The sequence below is a fragment of the Vulpes vulpes genome, chromosome 10 (assembly GCF_048418805.1).
Source record: "Vulpes vulpes isolate BD-2025 chromosome 10, VulVul3, whole genome shotgun sequence".
NCBI lineage: Eukaryota > Metazoa > Chordata > Mammalia > Carnivora > Canidae > Vulpes > Vulpes vulpes.
In genome coordinates this window covers 97,106,396-97,130,841 of record NC_132789.1, presented here as the reverse complement: position 1 = coordinate 97,130,841, position 24,446 = coordinate 97,106,396, and the positions used below count along the sequence as shown (strand labels likewise).

Below are 24,446 nucleotides of genomic sequence, written 5' to 3'. Positions count from 1 at the left end.
AATTGAGGATATGAGGTAGGAGACTAGGGGAGAAGGAGGACAACTGGAAATATCTTCTAAAAGGAGAGAGATCGAAGTCCACTCAAGCTCAAGAACTTGAGCTAAGGTTTTGAATTTGTAGTTTCAACGATCTGCGCAGTTATCTTTACCTTTATGCTGCGTTCGTAGAGGGGGTAGCCAAGCAGTTTCCTGGGTTCAGAAGAGTCCGATTACTACCCCAGCCCATCCTTGGATACTTACCCTCTTTCTGGATTTATATGTATCCAGAGAAGGAAAGCAATGGCTAGACTTTAAACAAAGGGACAAAGCCAGGCTGCTTACCTGAGCAGACTGCGGCCTGGAGTCCCTGATTCCACCTTTGTGCCAGCTGCTGCTGCTGCTGTTCCCGTGGACCCAAGGAGTCTTTTTTTTTCCTTTTTCTTCTTCATTCCTTTGGGAAAAACTGCGCTGTCTCAGGGATGTGAACTGGCTTTTACATTTCGGAGCCGAGTGTGGCCTCCTGATGTTGCCTGTGTCGTGAAAGGGTCTCATATTAAGCCTGAGATCTGGGAGTAGGGTGGTGTGAAGGTGGAAGCGGGGCAAGAACTGTCAGAGATCTTTGTCATGGATGATGGGAGGTGGGAGGAGGCATTCAGATTTGCCCTGCTCACCAGCTGTTCCTACTCCACAACTTTGAAAGGAGATGTGAAGGGAATAGCACTAGTTATAATCAAAAGCAGTAATAGTAACAATGGCAAAGCTCTGCTCATTACCCCAGGTAACAAGTGCATCATGTGACACTTTGTAAAATAACGTTACATTTTTGTTGAATGTCTATAGGGTGTCTGACCAGGTGAGGTCTGTCTGCAGGAAAATGTTTGGGTATTTACTAAATAATTTTAGGGCCCTAGTCCTCTAGAGTCGGATTCTGACAGTTTTAAAACAAACGCTCTAGGTTTGTAGTCTATGTGACGGAATGAGAACTTTCCTGAAGTGCATTCCCATTTCAAACCAAGAACAAATCCGTATATATAACTTACTTCTCTACACAAAAAGCTAATTGAATTGTTTATCTACATTCTTATATCCTGACATTTTTAACTAAATTAATTGTAACCTATTCCTGCGAGTTAATTCTCAAAAGGACACCTGGGTTACGTGATTGTGTTGACCATTTAATTGTACTAACCGAGTTAGTCAAAACTCTTTGCTTCCTATATTTCATTGGTTCCGAGGCGGGGATTTTAAGGAGCTATTTTAGTACTACAATGGATTGTGCGTCATTGCTTTGCTGGAAGCGCCTTCTTTCTTCCTCGGGGGTCCCTGAAATAATATTGCTGTCTATATTCTGGGACATCATGGGTTCAAATAAATGCAATAATAAGTTACAGAAAGAAGGAAAAACTGACACCTAATTAATGCATAGAATAGGAACTGATTCACCAAGGTGATTCCTAGGAACTTCAACCCCGACGCGGTTTTCTCCTACAGTATCATCCACTAGCTAGTTTTCACATGACAGGTTAACACCTGTCAAGGTTTTCTGAGTCATAATTTATGACAACTCTCCTATATCAAGGCCTATTAGCATTTTAGAATCATTAACTTTAGCAGCAGAAATGCATCAAGTGACCAGTAGTTACAATGGATAAACTCAAGTTTAGTGACACACTTTCATCTCTATAGTCATCGAATCATGCAATTTAAAGGTTCAGCCCATTTTTTTAGATGATAAAACTAAGGTTTATAGGGGTTTAATGAATAGGGCCTATTCTGTTTAAATGACAGAACAAAAGACTTGCCCAAGATAACAGGAGAACAGATCATTGATTTAATTCTGCTGGTCATGGTTTCTAGGTCAGAGGGCTCCGAAATTTCAGGAGAAAATACACCCAATGAAAAAGTTCTCTCTCCGTCCCTGGCAAAGGTGAGGTTTGATCTAGTTTGAATCCCCAGAAAGAAAGTATGCAACTGGCTGCTCTTAAGACTAGAAAAAGAAGTTTTCTTTATTTCACACGTATATTCTCTTTAGTACATCTTTTGAGGAATTCAAATTACTCTTCAGCGTATGTTTTCTGAGAAACTCAGATTACTTTATGTCAAGCCTTCCATAAAATTACGTCATTACGTCATTATATTGTATTTGGTTATTGTACTATGCTGCATTTTTTTAATTTCACACTTTATAAAAATTTGTTTTATTTTACAGTTTGAGAGAGTCCTTGATAGATGATATATGCCTAGAGAATTATACAATTTGCTGCGGTTGTTGAGCATATCAAAACTTCTTTTTGTACGATAATTTTTTTTTTTTAAGATTTCATTTATTTATTCATGAGAGATACAGAGAGAGGCAGAGGGAGAAGCAGGCTCCTTGCAGGGAGCCCGATGTGGGACTCGATCCCGGGACCCTGGGGGGCAGGACCTGAGCCAAAGGCAGATGCTCAACCGCTGAGCCACCCAGGTGTCTCAGGACCCAAAACTTGACAGAAAAGTCTTTAAGACCAATGATCTTTCAAAGATTGGTATTTGATATTAGTATTTCAAGAATATAGCTTTATAAACTTGCCTTATGGTGGAAATGTCCTAACAATTCAGTTAGTAAAATGATGAAATACACTGGCCGCAGTAGCTTAGGCATTATTATGGGCATGCCTTAATTCAGCATTCTTGGGAAAGACAGAAAGGAAAATGTCTAGTGAGTCCAGATTATATTTTCGACTCCAAAATATTTGCTGACATAGAAAAAAAGCTTACCTAAAAATGTATTCTTCATAGAAAATCAGATAATTTCATTTGTGATTCTCACTGCAGATGGAAAATAGCCAATCTGAGGTCAGAACCTTGTGGGTAGGGCAGCCTGGGGGGGTTTAGGGGTTTGGGGCCGCCTTTGGCCCAGGGTGTGATCCTGGAGACCTGGGATCGAGGCCCACTTTGGGCTCCCTGCAGGAGCCTACTTCTCCCTCTGCCTCTCTCTCTGGGTCTTTCCCGAATAAATAAATAAAATCTTTAAAAGAAAAAAAAAAAAAAAAAAGCTTACTTCTCAGAATGTGACTTGAGGGAATGGAACCAACAGAAGGCGACCAGAAACCTCAAGAGTCATTACTCTTTACAAGAATTGAAGTTGCTGGGGCGCCTGGGCCGCTCAGCGGTGGAGCATCTGCCTCTGGCTCAGGTCGTGACCCCGGGGTCCCGGGATCCAGTCCTGCCACCGAGCTCCCTGCACGGAGCCTGCTTCTCCCTCTGCCTCTAACAAAAAATGAAATCGAAAAATAAAATAAAATAAAATAAAATAAAATAAAATAAAATAAAATAAAAGACTCGAAATCTCTAAATCATATTTCCAGTCTCAGTTAAAAAAAAAAAAAAAAAGAAGAAGAAAAGAGAAGAATTAAAAAAAAAAAAAATACAGATAGATGCCATTTTTCTCCGTTTAACCAGCGGTGGGGTCTTGCGCAGCGTGTGCTCCTTTCCCGGAGTTCACTCATTACAAGGGATGTTTTAATTCTGGATCCTACCCCTTCTCCAATTGCATAAAAATATGTCTAATAACAAATATTTTAGAAAGATTTCCCGGGGGGGGGCAACCCCGATGTTCACATCACCATGTAAATAAGCCGGCTATGGCTGATGCTGAACTTTAAATAGTGTTTATCTTGCCTAATAGAGAAAACGCATCGTGGAGCGGCGTGGGCCCGGTCGCTGCGCCCTCCGTGGGGTCCTGCGGCTTCTCCCCCCCCCCCCCCCCCCCCCCGGGTGCCCCGCCTGGGGCAGGGGCGCGACCTCGGTTCCCGAGTGGGGAGGCCGCGGGTCTGGCAGGTGCCCCCGGGGGGGGGGGGCGCGCGCTGCCGCCGGGCTCGGGGCCCCGGACCTGCTACTTTTTTTTTTTTTTCTTTTTTTCTTTTTTTTTCTCTTTTGGGTAAGGCCGTGCCCCTGATCGCTGTTAAGACGAGGGACGGACCGGGAAGGTCGCGGGGCGGCGAGCGGGGCGTGGGCCGCGAGGGGGCGCTGGGCCGCGGGGCCGGGGCGGGGGCCGGGGCTGGAGCCGGGGCTGGAGCCGGGGCGGGGGCCGGGGCCGGGGCGGGGGCGGGGGCCGGGGCTGGAGCCGGGGCCGGAGCCGGGGCGGGGGCGGGGGCCGGGGCCGGGGCGCCGTCACGTGGCCGCGCGGGGCGGAGCCGGGCCGCGGGGGCGCCTCCTGCCCGCGGGCTGCTCGGGGCCGGAGCGGAGCCGCGGTGCCTGCGCGCTCGCCGGGGCGCCGTCCTGCGGCTCGGGGCGCGGGCCCGGCGGGAGCCCCCGGAGGTGAGTTCCCGGCGGGCACCCTCGGGGGACGCGGGAGGAAGCGCCCAGGGACGGCGACAGCGGCGGGCGGGGACCGGGACCCCGAAACGTGCGCGCGCCCCGCGGTGGCCCGGGTCCGCCCCGCAGCGGGGCTCGGGGTGCGGGCGGCTCGCGGGGTGCTGCGGGCGCTCGGGGCGACCTGCCCCGCTGTCTCGGCGTCCCCCGGCCCGCAGGCGACCCGTCCCCTCGTCGGCTCTCCCGCCGGCCCTGCCCGCGCTTCTCGCAGTGCTTCTCCGGAGCGGGGTGCGCGGGGGGTGCGCGGAGGGTGCGCTGGGGGTGCCCGGAGGGTGCGCTGGGGGGCGCTCGGAGGGTGCGCTGGGGTGAGCTGGGGGTGCCCGGAGGGTGCACTGGGGTGCGCTGGGGGTGCCCGGAGGGTGCGCTGGGTTGCGCTGGGGGCGCTCGGAGGGTGCGCGGGGTGTGCGCGGGGTGTGCCCGGAGGGTGCACTGGGGTGCTCGGAGGGTGCGCTGGGGGTGCACTGGGGTGCCCGGAGGGTGCGCTTGGGAGCGCTCGGAGGGTGCGCTGGGGTGTGCTGGGGGTGCCCGGAGGGTGCGCTGGGTTGCGCTGGGGGGCGCTCGGAGGGTGCGCTGGGGGTGCCCGGAGGGTGCGCTGGGTTGCGCTGGGGGCGCTCGGAGGGTGCGCGGGGTGTGCGCGGGTTGTGCCCGGAGGGTGAGCTGGGGTGCTCGGAGGGTGCGCTGGGGTGCTCGGAGGGTGCGCTGGGTTGCGCTGGGGGGCGCTCGGAGGGTGCGCTGGGGTGCGCTGGGGGTGCCCAGAGGGTGCGCTGGGGGTGCACTGGGGTGCCAGGAGGGTGCGCTGGGGGGCGCTCGGAGGGCGCGCGGAGGGTGCACTGGGGGTACCCGGAGGGTGCGCGGGGGTGCGCTGGGGGGTGCTCGGAGGGTGCGCGGATGGTGCGCTGCGGGTACCCAGAGGGTGCGCTGGGGGGTGCCCGGAGGGTGCGCTGGGGGGTGCTCTGGGGTTGCCCGGAGAATGCGCTCGGGGTGCTCAGGGGCTGCTCTGGTAGTGCGTGGAGGGTGCGCGGAGGGCTGCCCGGAGAATGCGCTGGGGGTGCGCTGGGGGGTGCTCGGAGAGTGCGCGGATGGTGCGCTGCGGGTACCCAGAGGGTGCGCTGGGGAGTGCCCGGAGGGTGCGCTGGGGGTGCGCTGGGGAGTGCGCGGAGGGTGCTCGGGGTGGTGCGCGGAGGGTGCGCTGGGAGGTGCTCTGGGGTTGCCCGGAGAATGCGCTGGGGGTGCGCAGGGGCTGCGCTGGGAGTGCGTGGAGGGTGCGCGGAGGGCTGCCCGGAGAATGCGCTGGGAGTGCGTGGAGGGTGCGTGGAGGGTGCGCGGAGGGTGCGCTGGGGGTGCGCTGGGGGTGCGCGGGGGTGCGCGGAGGCACCGGTCGTCGGGACGGTGCAGGGGGGTCCCCCGGCCCCCTGGATCCTCCGCGCCCGCCGCCCGCGCAGCACCTGCCCCGCGGGGAGCGGACGGAGGCGAGGGGCGGGCTTGCCCCGGGGGGGGGGGGGGCGCGGAGCCGAGCGCAGGCTCCCGCCGCCCCTGTGGCCCCGCCCTGGGCCCCGAGCCTCGGTGGGTCCCGGGTCCTGCGCTGGCAGCGGGCGGCGGTGGGAGCCGGCGGGCGGGGCTCGGGCGGGCGGCGGTGCCCCAGGCCGCCCCGAGGGGAGAAGGTTCCAGGGCCTCAGGCGGGTCCGGGGGGACCGACTGGAGCTTGGGCTCCGCTCCCGTCCCGGGGTCCGGAGGATCCCTGGGCAGCCCGGTCCCCGCGGGCGCAGATGTTCCCTGACTGATGGGCGCGAAGGGGGGGGGGGGGTCGGGGCGATTCCGCCGGCGCCCAACCGAGAGCAGGCGGCAGGTGAGCGGGCCCGCGCGGATTTCCACGGAACCGCCCCATTCGGTTCTTTGGGGCGAGCAGGACGGAGCGGAAAGCCCGGAGGGCTCGGGGAGGCGCGGGGGGCCGCGCGGTGAGACCCCCCGGCCCCCGCCCCGCCCCGCCCCGCCGGGAGCTCGCCTGCAGGTGGCTGCGCTCGGCCCGGAGCAGGTGCACCGGCCGCGGACTGACCCGGAGCGCGGCCCCGCAGGAAGCCCCCGCGCCCAGAGCAGAGGCGGGAGGCCGGCGTGGGTCCCGGGGGGACGGATCCCTCGGAGGCGGCCGGCGGGCTCACTGGTGATGGATGCGGCGGCTCCATCGGTCCCTGATGGCCCAGGGCAGCTACGTGGAGATGCTGGGAGATTTAACAACCTTTAGTTTTTGCAATGCCTGCAGTTGCATGTCTGGTTTTGAATATTGGGATAGTGGGTGTCAAATCACTTTTTTTTTTTTTTTGCAAATATGATATATGCGAATTCTTTCTCCGTGATGTTTTCGGACAGTGATTCTTTCTCGAAGTAATCCTCAGGTGGGCTGAAAATGCGCATTTTTTCCCCCAATGCAGAACTGTTTTACCCAACTGGAATGACCACCAAACATGCACTTAGAAAAGGAAGCTTTGCAAACATTTAAAGGAAAAAAAAAAAAAAATAGTTTACCTTTTCAGTGTAGCTAAGTCAATGTCTGCTCAGAAAGACCATATTCCTTTCAGAGCATGTCCATCAGATATTTTTTCGGAGGTATCAGAGTTTCATTTCGATTTTCAGTAAAGCCATCTGCAAGGAGCTGCCCTTGTAGCCCACACGTTGTAGATGAATTTTGTCAAGATAAGTCAATGGATGTAAATTTTCTGTTTTTCTTCCTTTCCACTATAAACACCTCAGTCTGTGTCTCCATTATCTCTAATCTGGATTATTGTATTCGCCTTTTAATGAATCTCCCTACTTCTCTTTCCTACCTTAAATCTGTTGAAAACAGCAGCTAGAGTAACGATTTAAAACAAGCCATATGGAGGCGCGGGCAGGTCAGGCTGCCTTTGGCTCAGGTCATAATCCCAGGGTCCTGGGATCGAGTCCCACATTGGGCTGTCTGCTCGGCATGGGGGCTGCTTCTTCCTCTGCCCCCCTCCCTGCTTGTACTCTCTCCCTCTCTCTCTTTGTCTCTGAAATAGATAAAACAACCCATACAACTTCATGGGGTACAACCCTCTACCAAAGACTCCCCGGTGGGTACAACCCTCTACCAAAGACTCCCCGGTGGTTCCTCGTCTTTCCTAGAAAAAAAGTCAAACTGTCCCAGGGAGTAAGGCTTTACATAATCTGTTCCTCTTCTGCTTACCCTTTGTAATTAATTTTCTACTAGGCTGTCTCTTATTTATTCCACTTATCGTTGCTGTTTAGTACGCCAGGTACGCTCAAGCCTCAGGGATTCACCTTTGTTCTTTCCACTTGGGATGCAGTCCCCGACATATCCACACGGCTTCCTCACTCACCACTTTCAGGTCTCAGCTCATACGCCACCTCTTCCAGCAAGCAGGGGCCTTTCCTACCACCCAGTACTAAAGGGCAGCTCCCAACAACCCCAGAACCCCTCTTTGCCTTATTTTTTTCTGTCTGATACTTATCATCTGGCATATGATCCCTTTTATCAGTTTATATTTTCTTGGCTTTTGGTCCACAAGACCAGTAACTCAATGAGAAGGTCACTGTTGTCCCCAATAAAACCATGCCCGACACAAAATAAGTGTTCGATAAGTATTTCTCAGATGAATGAACTTTCTTTCAGAAACAATTCCTTTTTTTTAACATAAAAATGGAACATTTTCCCCTATCTACCCGACCTCATAAAATGATTATTGTAGTTAGCATCCATCTTGCGCGTAAAAGGACTATGACAGAATCCAGAATTAATTCACACAAGAACCTGCTATTCCAGCCATGCGCCTCCTATGTCAGTCAACACGTTTTTGTTCTAAATCTAGTATTTGCAAGGTGCTATGAGGTATATGCACTACTTATCTTAAAGAGCTTGTGTTTAATTGGGAAGAGCCAGTTAAGGATTTAAGGGCACCAAATGGTAGAATGGGTAGGATTTGGATTGGTGGTGAGACAGAAACCCCCAGCAAGGGCAAGGGCAGGGACAAAGATGAGTGCAAGAGGCTACAACAGGCTGGGAGGCGCTTGGTGGGCCGGGGAGCAGAGCACTCCCGATGGGGCTGTTGGAGCAGGGAGCGAAAGGCAAAGGGCAGGAAAATGTAGAGGTCTTCAAGGGTCAGGCTGAGGATTGCACTCGTGTGTCTTATTCCAGAATAATTCCTCATCTGGTGGTGTGTAGTGACAGGGAGCCATGAGAAGTCAGAGGACAGAGAGGATGCACTTGCCTATCATGCTAGTTTTACTTTAAAAAATGAAGAGAAACTCACAATTAGCCAGTAAGTCATGTTGAATATCTTGACAGCAACGCGAGTGGGAAGTATGGTGCAAAGATTTTCTTGAATTCTTCAGTGAGGAATTTGCAAAGAAATGTTCGATTTTCACTGACTTCTTCAAGGTTTGTTCTCAGACCCTAAGAGCCAGAGATTATTCTCTCTGCCTTTGGCATCCTTGAGAGAAAAAAGGGTGACGGCTGCATGAGTTCAGGAGCCATTATGTGTTATTGGTGGTTGCACAGAGGTGGAGCGAGCCATACTTCTAAAAACATTTACACTTGAAATCATTCTTAGTGTTAACTCTTCCATTCTTACTAAATGCTAGAAACCCTTGTTTTTATTCTTCAGCTTTATAAAGCCAAGTTGTGGTTTTATAATAAGAAACATCTCATATTCTAGAAAGCAAAAACACTCAAGGAAAGGTTCATTGGAGGGTGTCGCTTAAAAGGCAAATGTTCATTAAATTTCTTATCTCCTTTGAAATGGAAGTAAATCTGCATGATTTTCTTTATTCTCACATTAAAAAAAAAGACGTAAGCGCAATTCCCTTTCTTAACACAGGCACAGTGGCCTGTTAATTAACATAAGAAATCCCAAATCTCGTATGTTTATTTAGCAATCTCAAGGAAATCAGATTTTTTTAAAAAGGAGCTTTTAATCTCTAAAAAACCCACTGTCTGCACTTTCTCTTGCTGGTAAGAAAAGAGTCTTTGTAACGCAAAATTCTGTGAAAGATCAAAATTGCCACTAAAATGTAGGTCCCTGCACTGAATCAGTATTAAAGTCGAGCGGGGAGGCAGGTTATTTATATGCATAAAGCCTTAGAAAGCCTTTGAAAGCTTCTGACATATTAATAAATTCTAGGATCTTAAAACTAGAAAGAACCTCAGAGCTAGAGCCTGGTAAATCTCCTACACAATGCAAGAGCTCCCCAAAAGTCTTTTATGTAGTAGCTGCAAACTTTGATGTCCGGAGCCCTCCGTAGTTTTTTGCAGGCACTTGATTTCATTTGATTAAACTTGTGTTCCTCATAATAGGAAATTGGTTTTGTTTTGTTTGGAACATGCACTGTGGTATACTTGCCTTGGTCGTATTTCTAACTTGTGCAGTTACATTTCATACCCCAAGCCCAGGTCCTTACAGCACATGCTCTCCACTCAGACATGAGAAGACCTCCCTACCCTTGCTAGTCTTTTCTGGATTAAACGTCTTCTGTGCTTCCCACAGTCCTTCATACGACAGAGGTTTGATGTTTGACTCTGCTGATCATCGCCTTTTGCGTGACCTCGTGCTAAATAACGGCTGCCTTGAAGAGCTGTTCGGTGCATGGTGGAGCGGTTAGTACGACAACTTAGTGAATTATTTCATTTCTACAGTAAGAGGAAGAATTCGGGAAACTTCTGTTGTTTTTCTTTGTTTCCTATCTTATGTGTTAATCTGTGCACTAAAATTTTTGTGACACACTCATCTTTTTCCAATGTTTAGCAATCTGTTGATTTGTTTTTTTTTTGTTTTTTTTTTAATTTTAATTTTTTTTAATTTTTTTTATTTATTTATGATAGTCACAGAGAGAGAGAGAGAGAGGCAGAGATACAGGCAGAGGAGAAGCAGGCTCCATGCAGGGAGCCTGACGTGGGATTCGATCCCGGGTCTCCAGGATCGCGCCCTGGGCCAAAGGCAGGCGCCAAACCGCTGCGCCACCCAGGGATCCCTGTTGATTTGTTTATTTGATTTTTTTCATTTAGTTAGTTTCCTTAATTTTGGTTTATATAAGACTTGGGACATGAGATTTACGCACACCTGACTGAGTTACAGGCTACTACATTTTGCTGAATCGAAATGTAGTAATTGCAAGTCCAATTAAAAACATTAGGAGAGGTTTTTTTTTTTTTTTTTTTTTTCAAAATGTTTACACTGTCTCTGCTCTTCTAAAAAGATGTTTATACAGATTACATTTTGTTTCTTTATTTCGGTGTCTTCACTTAAAACAGTACTATGCGTCAGAATTCATTTGGACTGCCCTCGATAAAATTAGTAACGCCATTGGTCATCTTCTCTTCACAGATTGTTCAGTTCAAGGGAATGAAGAATTCAGAATAATTTTGATAAGTGGATTGCAATATGGAGAATAAGCTGAACATTTGATCTGCTTTGAAGAATCGTATTTCCCCTTTGTCTAGAGTAATCCGTAACAACCAAACCAATCAAAATGAATTCAACATCATTTTCCCAGGTTGAAAACCATTCAATCTTCTGTAATTTTTCAGAGAATTCCCAGTTTTTGGCTTTTGAAAGTGATGATTGTCATCTGCCCTTGGCCATGATATTTACATTAGCTCTTGCTTATGGAGCTGTAATAATTCTTGGGGTCACTGGAAACCTGGCCTTGATCATGATCATCTTGAAACAAAAGGAGATGAGAAATGTTACCAATATCCTGATTGTGAACCTTTCCTTCTCAGACTTGCTTGTTGCCATCATGTGTCTTCCCTTCACCTTTGTCTACACCTTAATGGACCACTGGGTTTTTGGTGAGGCGATGTGCAAACTGAACCCTTTTGTGCAATGTGTTTCAATCACCGTGTCCATTTTCTCTCTGGTTCTCATTGCTGTGGAGCGCCATCAGCTGATCATCAACCCACGAGGGTGGAGACCAAGTAACAGACATGCTTACGTAGGTATTGCTGTCATTTGGGTCCTTGCTGTGGTTTCGTCTCTACCTTTCCTCATCTATCAAGTACTGACCGATGAGCCGTTCCAGAATGTAACACTTGACGCGTTCAAGGACAAATACGTGTGCTTTGATAAATTTCCATCGGACTCCCATAGGCTGTCCTATACGACTCTCCTCTTGATGCTGCAGTATTTTGGCCCACTCTGTTTTATATTTATTTGCTACTTCAAGGTAAGAAAACGTTTCCCCCTACCGTTTCCATTTTAACCTTCTTTCCACAGAATCCCATATTAAATTAGCGGTTCTGTTTGAACTTTTTTTTCCCCCTCTCTGTAGATATATATACGCTTGAAAAGGAGAAACAACATGATGGACAAGATGAGAGACAACAAGTACAGGTCCAGTGAAACCAAAAGAATCAACATCATGCTGTTGTCCATCGTGGTAGCGTTCGCCGTGTGCTGGTTGCCTCTCACCATCTTCAACACTGTGTTTGACTGGAATCATCAGATCATCGCTACGTGCAACCATAACCTGTTATTCCTGCTGTGCCACCTTACGGCCATGATTTCCACTTGTGTCAACCCCATATTTTACGGATTTCTGAACAAAAATTTCCAGAGAGACTTGCAGTTCTTCTTTAACTTTTGTGATTTCCGGTCTCGGGATGATGACTATGAGACAATAGCCATGTCTACCATGCACACAGATGTTTCCAAGACTTCTTTGAAACAAGCAAGCCCAGTCGCATTTAAGAAAATCAACAATGATGACAATGAAAAAATCTGAAACTTCTGTAGCATATGGTCCCAGAGGACAACTGTCTAAAAACAAGCACAACTTACAACATACTTCAATTACCTGCTCCCCCAAGGAATGAGGTCGTAATCATTTAAGAGACCAAGATTTGCTTGTCTTGCTTTCTGCTGCTTTTATTGTAGCTGTCGTAATTACGCTGGGACAAAAATGTACGGGCTTTGGAATCTTCTGGCAGGAGTTTCGACCAGAGGTCCTTGAAGTGCTTTTTTTGTAAACATCTGCATATAATACACTTTTATATTCTATTCGTTGGAATGACATTTCTTTAAAATATTACTGTTGACTGACTTTAGAGGCATTACATCTGATACTCATTAGATCGGGCATCCTGATTTGATTGCCTTAGATGGTCACTAGATTGGGCAATCCTGATGTGATGACACACATCATTTCAGGCTGTTACAAAGGTGACAGCATGCAAAAGCAGCATGCGAGATGTGCAGCTCAGCCCATGTCTTGCATACCCACAGTCCGAAGTCATTGAGGAGCGGTTTGCATTTTTTTTCTTTTAAATTTAAAACCAGACTTAATTTGCTCCTGATTATCACTTAACATAAAAATGCATAAAAAATACTTCTCAGCTGTGAATATCATGGGGAATTGGGCCACCCACAAGAATTAAGTGGGAAAGCAGTTCTCTAATTTCAAAACTATTTTGGTACCTGACAACCAAAGGATTTCAGAGTAATTAATTTAACAAGCAAATTAGTACTGCAGCAAATAGTTGAATTATATTCGTCTGAATCGGCAAGAGGTTTTCCATTCTTCACAGACTATTCAGTGTTTGTCGAGCTTTCTAGCGTAAATGTATATGTGACTCAACAAGCGTTTCCAGCTTACAGTATACAAATACACAAAGTGTATTTTCCATACATCAGTGCCTACATAGTAACTCATTCTTGACTTTTTCAATGTCCGTTCCTCAGAGAAGGACACCAAAGTATACTGCTAAAAGAATGTTCACCCTGGCTAGCAGGAATAAATACCTGAAAACTGACAACACTTCATATAGCCCATATTGACTTGTATAAACCGTGTGCCTTGTGGAGTCTTACGAATAACGTACTTAATAGAGTATGCAGTGGTTGTGTCATGTTCATATACTTACTTTCCTGCATTCTGTAATCGTGATTGAGCCTCAGAATCACTTGGAGCAAAGATATGTTAAAGAACAACATATAACTTTGGTGTATTATAGAAGTATTAAATGTGTTTGATTTTAGAAGGGCAGACATTTTCTTTATTAAAATGGTTTTTGCTTTTTCTGAGTAGTCTCTTCTATGTCCTTCTAGTCTTTCTTCAGTTTTTCTTTTTTCTTTTCTTTCTTTTTTTTTTTTTTTGGCTCATAGTCTCCCTCCCATGATGTTCCCACAACATCCTATTTCTGCTTATTAATGAAACATTTTCTACCCTGTGGTCTTCCTCCTCCGCTTCTTGAATCTTCTTGAAGGCAATGGCTACTTTACGTGACTCCATCCCCAGTGCATTTAACACAGATACTTTGAAGTTTGTTTTTTTTTTTAATATTCCTTAAACAAACAAATGAATAAGCAATAAATTTCCTTCCTTCTCATTTATGATCATACAGACGTTACAACTTGAAATTTTGAGGGGCTCCTCCTTCTAAGTTCATATTTACCAAGGAGATGTTTGCCCTCTTATTATGTTATTTTCCTTTCTAAGCCAGGCAAAAATGATATTTTAGATTTCAGAGACTTGCTTGTTTAGTCCTGTAATTCAAATATCAAACTTTTTATGTTGTGAGTGTTTGTATGCATCCAGATTCTACCTAACAATGACTTTAAGTTAACTGAACAAAGAAAAAAATTCTAAAACCAACTTTTAACGTATATTGGAAAATATCATCATCTTTCCTTACCAAAATCTGGAATTTTAAACATTTTTCTGCTTCAGGGGACTAATGGGAAATCTTGTCTTTCTCCACTTAGGTGCTATGGAAACAAATTGCTACTTGAGAACAGCCTTAACACGTAGGTGCTTCTTTGTCAGCACATTTGTTGAGATAGCCATTCCTGAGATTCTCGTTCAGCTATGTAGGCTGCTGATTCCTCATCTTTACATAAATAATGAACTGAATATAAAATCCTTTTTTTATCCATAGATGTTGATGAACTACTAGTCAAATCTGAATCAACAACAGATCCAGAGTGACTCAAGAAGAAATAAACATGCACGACAATAGCAACTACAAAACCACTGGGTTTTCTTAAATCCAAGAACAAATGAATCCATCAACTGTCTTAGTACAAGAGCATAATTACAGTGTAGCTTATATGAATTTAGAGTAAAATGATAGTAGCTAGAAGTTTTAAACACTTAGCGTGTGCCAAGTACTATGTCAAATATTTAAGTAGCTGTGAAGATGCATGACTAATGAGACCACTTCCCCTAAGAGGAACGTGAAGCTCAAAGTTGTAAAATTTGAGCCTCACGCTGCATCACAGGTGGAGCAAAAATCCAACCAAGGTCTGTCCGGGGCTATTAAACCAAGCAATCAGCTGAACCTATGAAAGAGCTTTAGAAATAATTTGTTTTTCTCTCTTTACAAGTTAAATTATTAGGGCATAATATTACTATTCACCGTCTTTCTGATTTTGGCTGTAGAAAGGAATGAAGTGAGGAAAAGTTGAGAGAAAATGGCCATTAGGATTATATGTGTCTCTAATTCCCTTGTGAATTAGAGAATTCTACTTAAAAATGGAATCTGATTACTCATATTAGTTTTGTTCCTTTACTGTTAGCTGCATATTCTCACCCGTTTTCTATTCCACAAAATGTTACCTTTTCCAGAATGTCATAAGGAAGCATACCCGGTTTGACGCACTTTAATTTCTTGTGCTTCGCAAACATGGTGGTTTTTGTTTTGTTTTGTTTTGTTTTTACAAATTGAAGTTTTGTGGCAACCTTCCGTTGAGCAAGTCTGTTGGTGCCATTTTTCCAACAGCATTTGCTCACTTCATGTCTCTGTGTTGCATCTGGGTAATTCTCACAATATTTCATGCTTTGTCATTCTCATTATATCTATGCAGTGTTCTGGCTTCTTCCAGTGAAAGCTGCCGTATTAATGCTCATACGGATTCACTGGATATGCACGAAATGAGTCCCAGAGACAAAGTTACTGATCTACAGACTTGTATGGATGTCAGGCTTAGCATTTACCTCTTACATACTTAAGGGAGAGAGAGAGAGAAAGATTTTTTTATTAAATTGCCTCGTGGGAATGTTGCATTAAAATATGTGTCTGACTCAAGGTCTGTTACCAGATGTTCTTATTTCTACATTAGCTCATGATATTACAAATGAGTAAATTGATGCCCACAGGAATCAAACCTAGATTTCTGTGATTGTAAAATCCATGGATTGTTCTTATACACCTCTACCCCAGCAAACATTTAAAGTTTACTTGTTTTGCTTATTTTTCATGCAATCTATATTACTAGTTGAAAAGTGAGGAAAAGTAATCAAGCAAAATATTGTGCTTTTCCCAAATGACCAAAAAAAAAAAAAAAAAAAAAAGACTTGTTTTTCTTATTTTTTTAATTTTGCTAGTGTTTTGACCCCTACTTTTTTATTTTCTTTTTTATCTTGAGCCTTAGTATTTTAAGGCTTCTAAAACAAATTAGTGAAATGAGTAACCACCCATATCAAACATTTTCTCTCATTCCATCAGTCTCGTTTTATTGCTTATTTCCTTTTAACACTACTATTCATTCATTCCTTCTAGGTAATCTTTTTCATTTTTTTTTTAATTAAAAAAATCGCTGGGACTTAACAAAGGTCTCAGGTCACCAGTACATATTTTTTTTAAGATTTTATTTATTTATTTATTCGTGAGAGACACACAGAGAGAGGCAGAGACACAGGCAGAGGGAGAAGTAGGCTCCCTGTGGGGAACCCAATGGGACTCTATCCCAGGACCCCCGGGATCACATCCTGAGCCGACGGCAAACATTCAACCACTGAGCCACCCAGGTGTCCCCTAGGTAATCTTCATAGACATAAATGAAACGCTTGTAATGCACCAATCTCTCTTGGCCTCAGCACTCTTATTTGTGAAATAAGGAAATTAGGCTAAATAATATCTGTATTATATGCAGATCTATCTACATCTTATATATATGGTATATCTATATCTAATCTCTATTTTATATCTAAGATAGATAAAAGCTCCAAAATCATGTGATTCTATTTAAGTAAATCTAAGAATGAATTAAGAGAAAGGGGATACCTGTTTAGGGACTGTTTCCAGGTAAAATGTTCTACTTGTAACAAGTCCTCTCAGAGGGGTTATCCTGAAAAATAAGGAGAGACATGGTATGGCAAAGTAAGAGGCCTGTGCCACACATAGGGACAGACTGGGGAAAGGTGCAGAAGCTAAAACATGTGACCAAAGGGAAACAAGTTTGACTGGAACAGAATGTAAGATTGAGGTAGACTGGGGAAGTCGGGGGTATGGAGGAGCCAACTGGGGGAAGGCACCTGATTTTCCAAATGGGAAAATTTTTTAAAGGTCATATAAAAGACATTTTAAGACTGGGAACAGAATAAGATATTTAGAAATATATTTGGGTGTGAACGAAGTTGGGGAGAGGAAAGCAAATTGCCCCAACTAATGGACTCTGTACAGAGTGGAATTCAGATGCAATATGGCCTATAAAGAGCATAGGACCACAGAGGCCAGAAGATTGTGCTGAGGTTCAAGAAAAAAGGGAAAATCAGTAATCAGTAAGTGTTGAAAGGAAGACGGTGGTCTATCTTTCCAATAAGAGGTTTGAAATTGGGAAACGTATAATGAGAAAGTACTAATGCGAAATGACAACAAACACCAGTAACAAAAGCGATCAAACAACCTCATTCCCAATGAAGGAAAAGGGCTATGGGGAAAGAAATCCTTTGTCATCAATGGCTAGCGGTACAAATTATTTCATAGAGGCTGTACTTAAAGTTACCAAGTGAGCGCTTAGAACTCTGCAACAAGCCATAAGTCAGACACTGCTGTTATTTTAGATAAGGAAGTCGCAGTTCACAAAGATTACATAGCATTCCCCCAAATCACAGTTAGTCATTGGCAAAAGCCGAATTTAATCCCACATCTGGGTGACTCCAACAAAAGTCTAGTTAAACACTGGATTATTATACTTCCCACAAGCAGGCAAATGGAAGTTTTAAAAGTTGTATATATATAGCTTTCAGCTTGAGCACGTCCATTCAACTAGACTTTTTTTTTCAAGGACATCTTATTTTCCTATGTAAGTACTTTGTGTTTTTTAAAAATTTTTCAGAGGAAGAGAGAGTGCAAGAGTGAAAGCAGGCTTGGTCCTGCGATCCTGGGATCATGACCTGAGCTGAAACCAAGAGCTTGACACTTCACCGCCTGCGTCACCAGCCCCCCTTACGTACTTTTTGAGGGAAAGATTGTATCTGCATATAAATAAATAGTGTTTGAAGAATATGAAAATCACATCTTGAGTCAAATTATAATTTATGCTTAAGTAGCCAAGATAATACTCTAAATGCTTCAGCATTATTAGACTCTCTTCAAAGAAGTCACTAAAAGAAGAAAAACAAGGTGAAAACAAAGTAATCTAATATACTAGAAACTGCGGCTCTCAGCAAACGGTAGAATCAATTCAGTTCCATTCAACTAGTATTTAATGAGTAACCTAAGTAGTGCCCAGATCTCTGGAAGATGCTGGCAACCAAACAAGACTGACCTTACTCTTGATAGACATTAAATTCATGGATGATATGCACAGAAATGTATCATTTTAACTCATAGCAGGTAGTGAATGTAATCCTAAATGCATGTTCCCACTTTTCTGGGAAGTACTTACCTTCTTCAGACTGAACGAAGCTTCTTGAAGACATCTATACCAAGCCTTGAAAGTGAGCAAGAGCATTAGCTGCAGTAAGGCCTGCTACCACATGACAGGAAGAATTATGGAGAATCTTAATCTGGCCAAGTCATACAGGATACAACAAAATTATTAGAATTTTTTGCTTTTTTTCTTTGCCTACGTTATACATTATACATTCAAAGCAAAAGTTATTTTTAAACATTTAGTAAGAATAAATAGTTTAGCTGAGAAAGGAGCTAACATTAATCAAAGATAACTGTTAATGAAATATCAGCTAATGTTCATGAAAACGAACATATTCAAGAATTATTATTTTTAACTTGTTGGTTCCAAGTCCAATTGTTATAGGATGTTTCTTCCTTGAATACAGCTGTTGGCACATAAGCAGCACCTTAGGACAGTGCTGGAGACTCAGAAGTTTGTTAAATATATTTAGGTTTCTTGAAGAAGATATGGTTGTTTTTTTTTTAATTTTTTAATTTTTTTTATTTTATTTGTGATAGTCACAGAGAGAGAGAGAGAGAGAGAGAGAGGCAGAGACACAGGCAGAGGGAGAAGCAGGCTCCATGCACCGGGAGCCTGATGTGGGATTCGATCCCGGGTCTCCAGGATCGCGCCCTGGGCCAAAGGCAGGCGCCAAACCGCTGCGCCACCCAGGGATCCCGAAGATATGGTTTTATTGTGGATATCTACAGTATATTAGAAATCTGAAAGCAATAGGTGACACCCAAATGCACTTTCATTTGCTTTAAGCAGAAATTTGTGTTTATCCATTTTATTAGGATGAAGAGGCTTTCTTGGGGACCTCTGTGGGTGTGCAGCTAGTTTTTATTTCTGACTATACTGACTTGCCCCCAACTTTTATTTGGCAAGTCTATCGCATTCCAGTTTGCTGTTCAAGTCACTTTGGCTACTAAATAATAACAAAATAAATGAAGTAGAGAGCAAGTGAGCATAACCTACATGTGAGTTGCACCATGGAGCCCCAGTGGTATGATTGACTTGATACAAAGGCTAAAGAAATATCATTGCCTACTTCCCCCATTGCTACTTATGTTACCTGACAAATCACCACATACACAAGATGGTATCCCAGAAAGAGCATAAAAGGCCACTAAATCTCTTAAAGTTTGCATTCATACCTTATATTATGTAAATTCACCACTTCTTGTTGCCTAGCCCTTCCTTGACATGGATCTTCAGCTGAAAATATTTGTATTTAAACGATGTTTTGCAGGTCATAAGCCAGTTCTACATAATTTGATTCTTTTAGATACTTTCAACAACTCTTGTTCTAAATAATTATTAGCTCCACTTTACAGATCAGGAAACTAAGATTAAAAGAGAAAGAGAAATAAAATTTATTGATGCCTACAAGTCTTTAAAAACCCCTTTTAGGTAGGTGTCCTCATTCTGCAGTTGAGGAAACCAAAAGTTTAGGTAACATATTCAAGGTCATAAGCTAGTAAGTGGTCAATCCATCACTCAAAATCACCTTTTGACTTTTTGGAGTAATTATCAATATGAACAATGATTGGAAACACATATTTTTTTCATCAAACTATACATGCCTAACCTATATCTCAGACTTCTGGGGACTAAGCAACCATAGGTAAAGTTTGAAGGCTTCCATAACTTGTTCTGACATGCACCCCTGGGTAAGGTCCATTGCTTCCCCTTTTGATTCTTTATTATAAATCATCTTCCTTCCTAAACTAGCTGACTCAGATAATCAGAATCATTCATCATATTTTAAAAATGACTTGACTTAACTAATTTAAGCGTCTTACATGGATTCTAACCATGCAGACCATGAATAATTGACCATTAGTAATTATGACACTTGACTAAGAGATACCTAGTTTTTACTACGCCGCAATACCCTCAATATGTTTTTATATTATAATTACTTTAAACATTTTAAGCACAACCAAAGTTATAACAATTAAGATAATATTGGTATAGAAATAGGTAAACACATAAACAATGGTACAAAAGAGTCTGGGAACAGAGATTCACATTTTTATTAAATGAGTGTAGACCAATTCTTTATCATTATCATTACTGTTGTTGCTATTGTTGTTGTTATTGATAGGTTATTTTAAACAGCAATGAGTGAGTCATGATCTCTCAATTTAGTTACCTGATTGAAAAATGGCATCCCTCCCCACACACAAAAAATCACACCCCTACCTCGGACCATACAAAGAGCAACGCTCCAGGTAGATTATAGATTTATATGTCAAAGACAAAGTTTTTGTTCTAAAGCTTTTAAAAGACACTATAGGGAACTATCTTCATAACCTTTGGGTTAGGGAAGGATTTCCTTCTTAATGAGACCAAAAAAGAAAAAAAAGGCATATCCAAGAAACAAATGAGTAAACCTGACTACATTAAAATAAGGAAGAACTCTTGTACATTAAAAAAGACATAATTATAATAGAGTGAAAATACAAGTCATGGAACAGAAAGAGAAATGTTTGTAAGTTTTGAATATAAGACCTGAAATTGTAAAACTCCTAACAGAAAACATAACGGGTATGCTCCTTGACATTGGTCATGGCAATGACTTTTTTGGATTTGACACCAAAAACAAAGGTAATAAGAGCAAAGATAAAGAAATGGGACTGCATCAAACTAAAAAGCTCCTCCGTAGCTTTGGCATACAACAAAATGAAAAGGCAACGTATGGAATGGGAGGAAATATTTGCACACTACATATCTGATGAGGGACTAGTGTTCAAAATACATAAGGAATTCATATAACTCAATACCATAAAAAAGTAGTAAAACCCAAATAAACCTATTTAAAACTGGGCAAAGGACTTAAATATTTTTCCAAAGAAGGCATTCCAATGGCCAACAATACATGAAAAGGTGCTCAGTGTCACTAATCATCAGGGAAACGTAAGTCAAAACCTCAATGAGATATCACCTCACATCCATTAGAATGGTTGTTATCAAAAAAACAAGAGATAATAAGTGCTGGTGAGGATGTGGAGAAAAGGGAACCCTTGTTGGTGGGAATGTAAATTGGTGCAGTCACTGTGGAAAATTGTATGGGATTCCCCCAAAAATTAAAAATAGAATTACCATCTATTCCAGCAATCCCACGTCTGGATACACATCTAAAGGAAATGAAATAAGTAGTATCTCTTGAAGAGATATCTTCACTGCCACGCTCATTGCATCATTATTCACAACAGCCAAAGTATGGAAACGGCTTCAGCATCAAAGATGGATAAATGAATTTTTTTAAATATCACACACACACACACACACACACATACACAGAGAGAGGGGAATATTATTCAGCCTTGAAAAAGGGAAATCCTATCATTTGCAACTAAATGGATAAACCTGGAGGGCATTATAAACTAAGTAGTATGACTCACATGTGGAATCTAAAAAAGAGAGTAGAATTCATAAAAACAGAGAGTAGAAAAGTGATTGCCAGGAGCTGAGGGGTGGGAGAAATTCAAGACAAGGGCACATAATTCCAGTTATAAGATGAATTAAGTGACAGCATCTACTGTATAACACGGTGACTATAATCGGTAATACTGTATCGTATAATTAAAATTTGCTTAAAATTACATGTTTTGACACACTCCCCCCCAAAAAGAGAGGTAGGGGCATCTGGGTGGTTCAGTCAGTGAAGGGACTGACTTTGGCTCAAGTCATGATCTCTGGGTCCTGGAATCCAGCCCCTCCTCTGGCTCTGCCCTCAGCGAGGAGTCTGCTTCTCCCTGTCCCTCTGCTCCTCCCCCTGCTCAGCTCTCTCTCTCTCTCTCTCTCTCTTTCAAATGAAGAAAATTTTTTTTTAAAAGATTTCATATACGAGGTGATGGATGTGTTAATTCAATGGGGGAGTCTTTTACAATGCATACATGTATCAAATCATCACGTTGTACACTTTCAAGATCTTACAACTTTATTTCTCAATTATATCCTAAAACTGGGGGTGGGGGACCTCCAAAGTACTGGAAGCCAGACTTTATTTTTAAAATACTATTAAGAAATAGAGATAAAATGCAATTAAAAAATGGGCAAAATATTTGAACTTCACAAGAAAGGAAATTCAAATTGTTGCTTGACATATAAGAGGTGTTCAGTGTCACTGGTAACGAGGAAAAGGTGAATTAAAACCACAATAAAATACCATTACACATCCATAAAATTGGCCAAAATGAGAATAGTGTGAGTTGCATACACTGCTGGTGAGGTGTAAACAGGTGCAACCACCTTGGAAAACAATTTGGAATTCTCCAGTCAAGTTGAAGAAATGCCTACGTCATCATCCTACAATTTTAACCCTAGTAGAAAACTCCTAAAATCTCTTGCTCATGCAGTCCAGAATACTATATGTGTAAAAGCATGTCTATAGCATCCTTGCTCTTAATTATCCCAAAGTGGAAAGAAGCCAAATATCCAAAGAGAGTAGAACGGATGATCATGGTATCTTCATATACTGGAATATCTTACAGCCACAAAACTAAGTAAAGTCTGGCCCGATTCCAAATCTTCCCACAGACAATATTAAATACATGAAACTAGACAAAAATAACACATTTTGTATGGTACCCCTCATATGAAGTTCCCCAAACCCCCACCCCCCAAAAAACTACATTTTTAGGGATGCACACACATCTGGGGGGACCATAGAGAAAGTGTTATTGTAAAATCAGGGCAATGGTACCTCAAGCAGGACAGGAGAGGAACAGCACCTGGAGGAGACCTGGTGAGGTAGGGAACCTAGGAGGCAGCAGGTTTTATTTCTCATCCTGGGCGTTCTCTTTATGATTATTCATTATGCTCGCCAATTAAACTTTATGCAATTTTTTGCATGTGTGTTATATTTCCCAATTTTGAAAAAGCTCTAACAAGCTTGCTTGAGCAGAAAGCCTGGCATAAATACCATCAAATCGGAGTGTGATGAGAATATGGGGGGTGAGCAATCGAATCAGGCGGATCATAGGAGTTTGGTTTACGTACGACTGTTAGAACCCACAAAATGTGGGGTTTGGGTTTTTTTTTTTTTTAATTGTTGTGTGGTAGGGAGTGGCTGGTGATTCTGGAGCTGCTTTTTGCAGTTACAATACAACATTTCAGACCATAATCTCTGGACATCAGAGAAGGACAATACAGCTTTGCTGCTGGTGAGAGTAACAATGAAGTGCCTGCAAGCAAAGCATGGTGAGTGAAATTTTAATTAATCAGCATGTTTATTTTAGTATGAATGACACTCCCACCACTTCCTGTGTCCAGAGTCTATTATTCATATTTCTATGGGTGACCTAGCTTCCTGCCAAGGCCCTGCTCCTTTCCTTCTTTATTGTCTTGGGTATTTAGCGAAGCGTTGCTATTTAGCTCTGGCCGATTCTCACAAGAATCTGATAAAAAGGATAAACCAATGGATTCTTATTAAAATATGAAAAACAAAACCATAGGCAGCGTAGCAACAGATTTGGTCATAAAACCAGGAGCACACTATGTCAGGACTAAAACATATTTACACGCTAAATGAGAACATTATGAACAAGCACAGAGAAAATAGAGCTATCACAACAATGTAAATGGAAACCAATCCTTATCTAATTTGACACTCATAGAATCCTTCACCCTTCACTATCCAGGGAAATGGAACTAAATTACAAATAGAGGTGTTCCGTTTATCGCTTAACATCTGTCAAGTGCCTTACATATATTATCTCCGCTAATTCTCACAAAATTTTATAAAATAACCAATATCAAGCTCCCCATTCTACAGGCGAAAACACTGTGGTTTAGGGAAATGGGAGTATTTTGCACACAGCAAACCAGGGCTTATAAAAGAGTCAGAAGTCAATCCCAGGGGGACACTTGGGTGGCTCAGTGGTTGAGCTTCTGCCTTGGGCTCAGAGGGTGATCCTGGGGTCCCGGGTTCGAGTCCCGCATCGGGCTCCCTGCATGGAGCCTGCTTCTCCCTCTGCCTGAGTCTCTGCCTCTCTCTGTGTCTCTCATGAATAAATAAATAAAATCTTAAAAAAAAAAAAAGTCAATCCCAGGAGCCTAATTCCAGAGGCCACCCTCAAGCCATTGCATAATATAAAATCACATATTCTCCCCCAACAGTAAAGGACACCAAGAGACCCCATAGAACTTTCTGACACTTCTGGAAAGGCCTGGAATGCGCTTGCTTAACGGGAATCACTAGAATGGTGCCTGTATGGCATCCTTAACAGCCTAAAGAAATGCTGGCAGATTTTACAAAGGCATCATTTGCTCCCCGAAATCCTCCCCATGGACACTCTGGCCTAACTGGGCAAGGCTCAAGCACCGCCTCGAGAAGTCCATGTCACTGCGAAGCCATTCAGGGATAAAGCCATCTAAAAGCTGATGTCGTACCGGTGCTACTGGCCTGGACCCCCCTCGCCTGTGCTCCTACTTCTCTGTGTCACGGGGCTGTTCATG

At 43.6% G+C, this 24,446-nt stretch overlaps 1 protein-coding gene across 3 annotated transcripts; it reads left to right on the top strand.

Moving 5' to 3' along the window:
• The first annotated feature begins 4,161 nt into the window (after positions 1 to 4,161).
• On the top strand, positions 4,162 to 13,379 carry NPY1R (neuropeptide Y receptor Y1). 3 transcript variants are annotated; one of them, XM_072724976.1, is made up of 4 exons: positions 4,162 to 4,278; positions 9,849 to 9,958; positions 10,686 to 11,526; positions 11,632 to 13,379. In XM_072724976.1, the coding sequence occupies exons 3-4, from the start codon at positions 10,831 to 10,833 to the stop codon at positions 12,082 to 12,084; spliced, it is 1,149 nt and encodes a 382-aa protein (XP_072581077.1). In that variant the 5' UTR covers positions 4,162 to 4,278; positions 9,849 to 9,958; positions 10,686 to 10,830; the 3' UTR covers positions 12,085 to 13,379. The 3 variants fall into 3 exon arrangements, with proteins under 3 accessions (XP_072581077.1, XP_025863871.1, XP_025863870.1); XM_026008086.2 differs by lacking the exon at positions 4,162 to 4,278 and adding an exon at positions 5,455 to 5,639; XM_026008085.2 differs by lacking the exon at positions 4,162 to 4,278 and adding an exon at positions 6,395 to 6,722.
• Positions 13,380 to 24,446: the final 11,067 nt, after the last annotated feature.

Coding starts and splice junctions, on each gene's coding strand:
- NPY1R (XM_072724976.1), top strand. CDS start 10,831: ATGAATTCAACATCATTTTCCCAGGTTGAAAACCATTCAATCTTCTGT. Junction 11,527..11,631: donor TATTTATTTGCTACTTCAAG/GTAAGAAAACGT, acceptor CCCTCTCTGTAG/ATATATATACGCTTGAAAAG.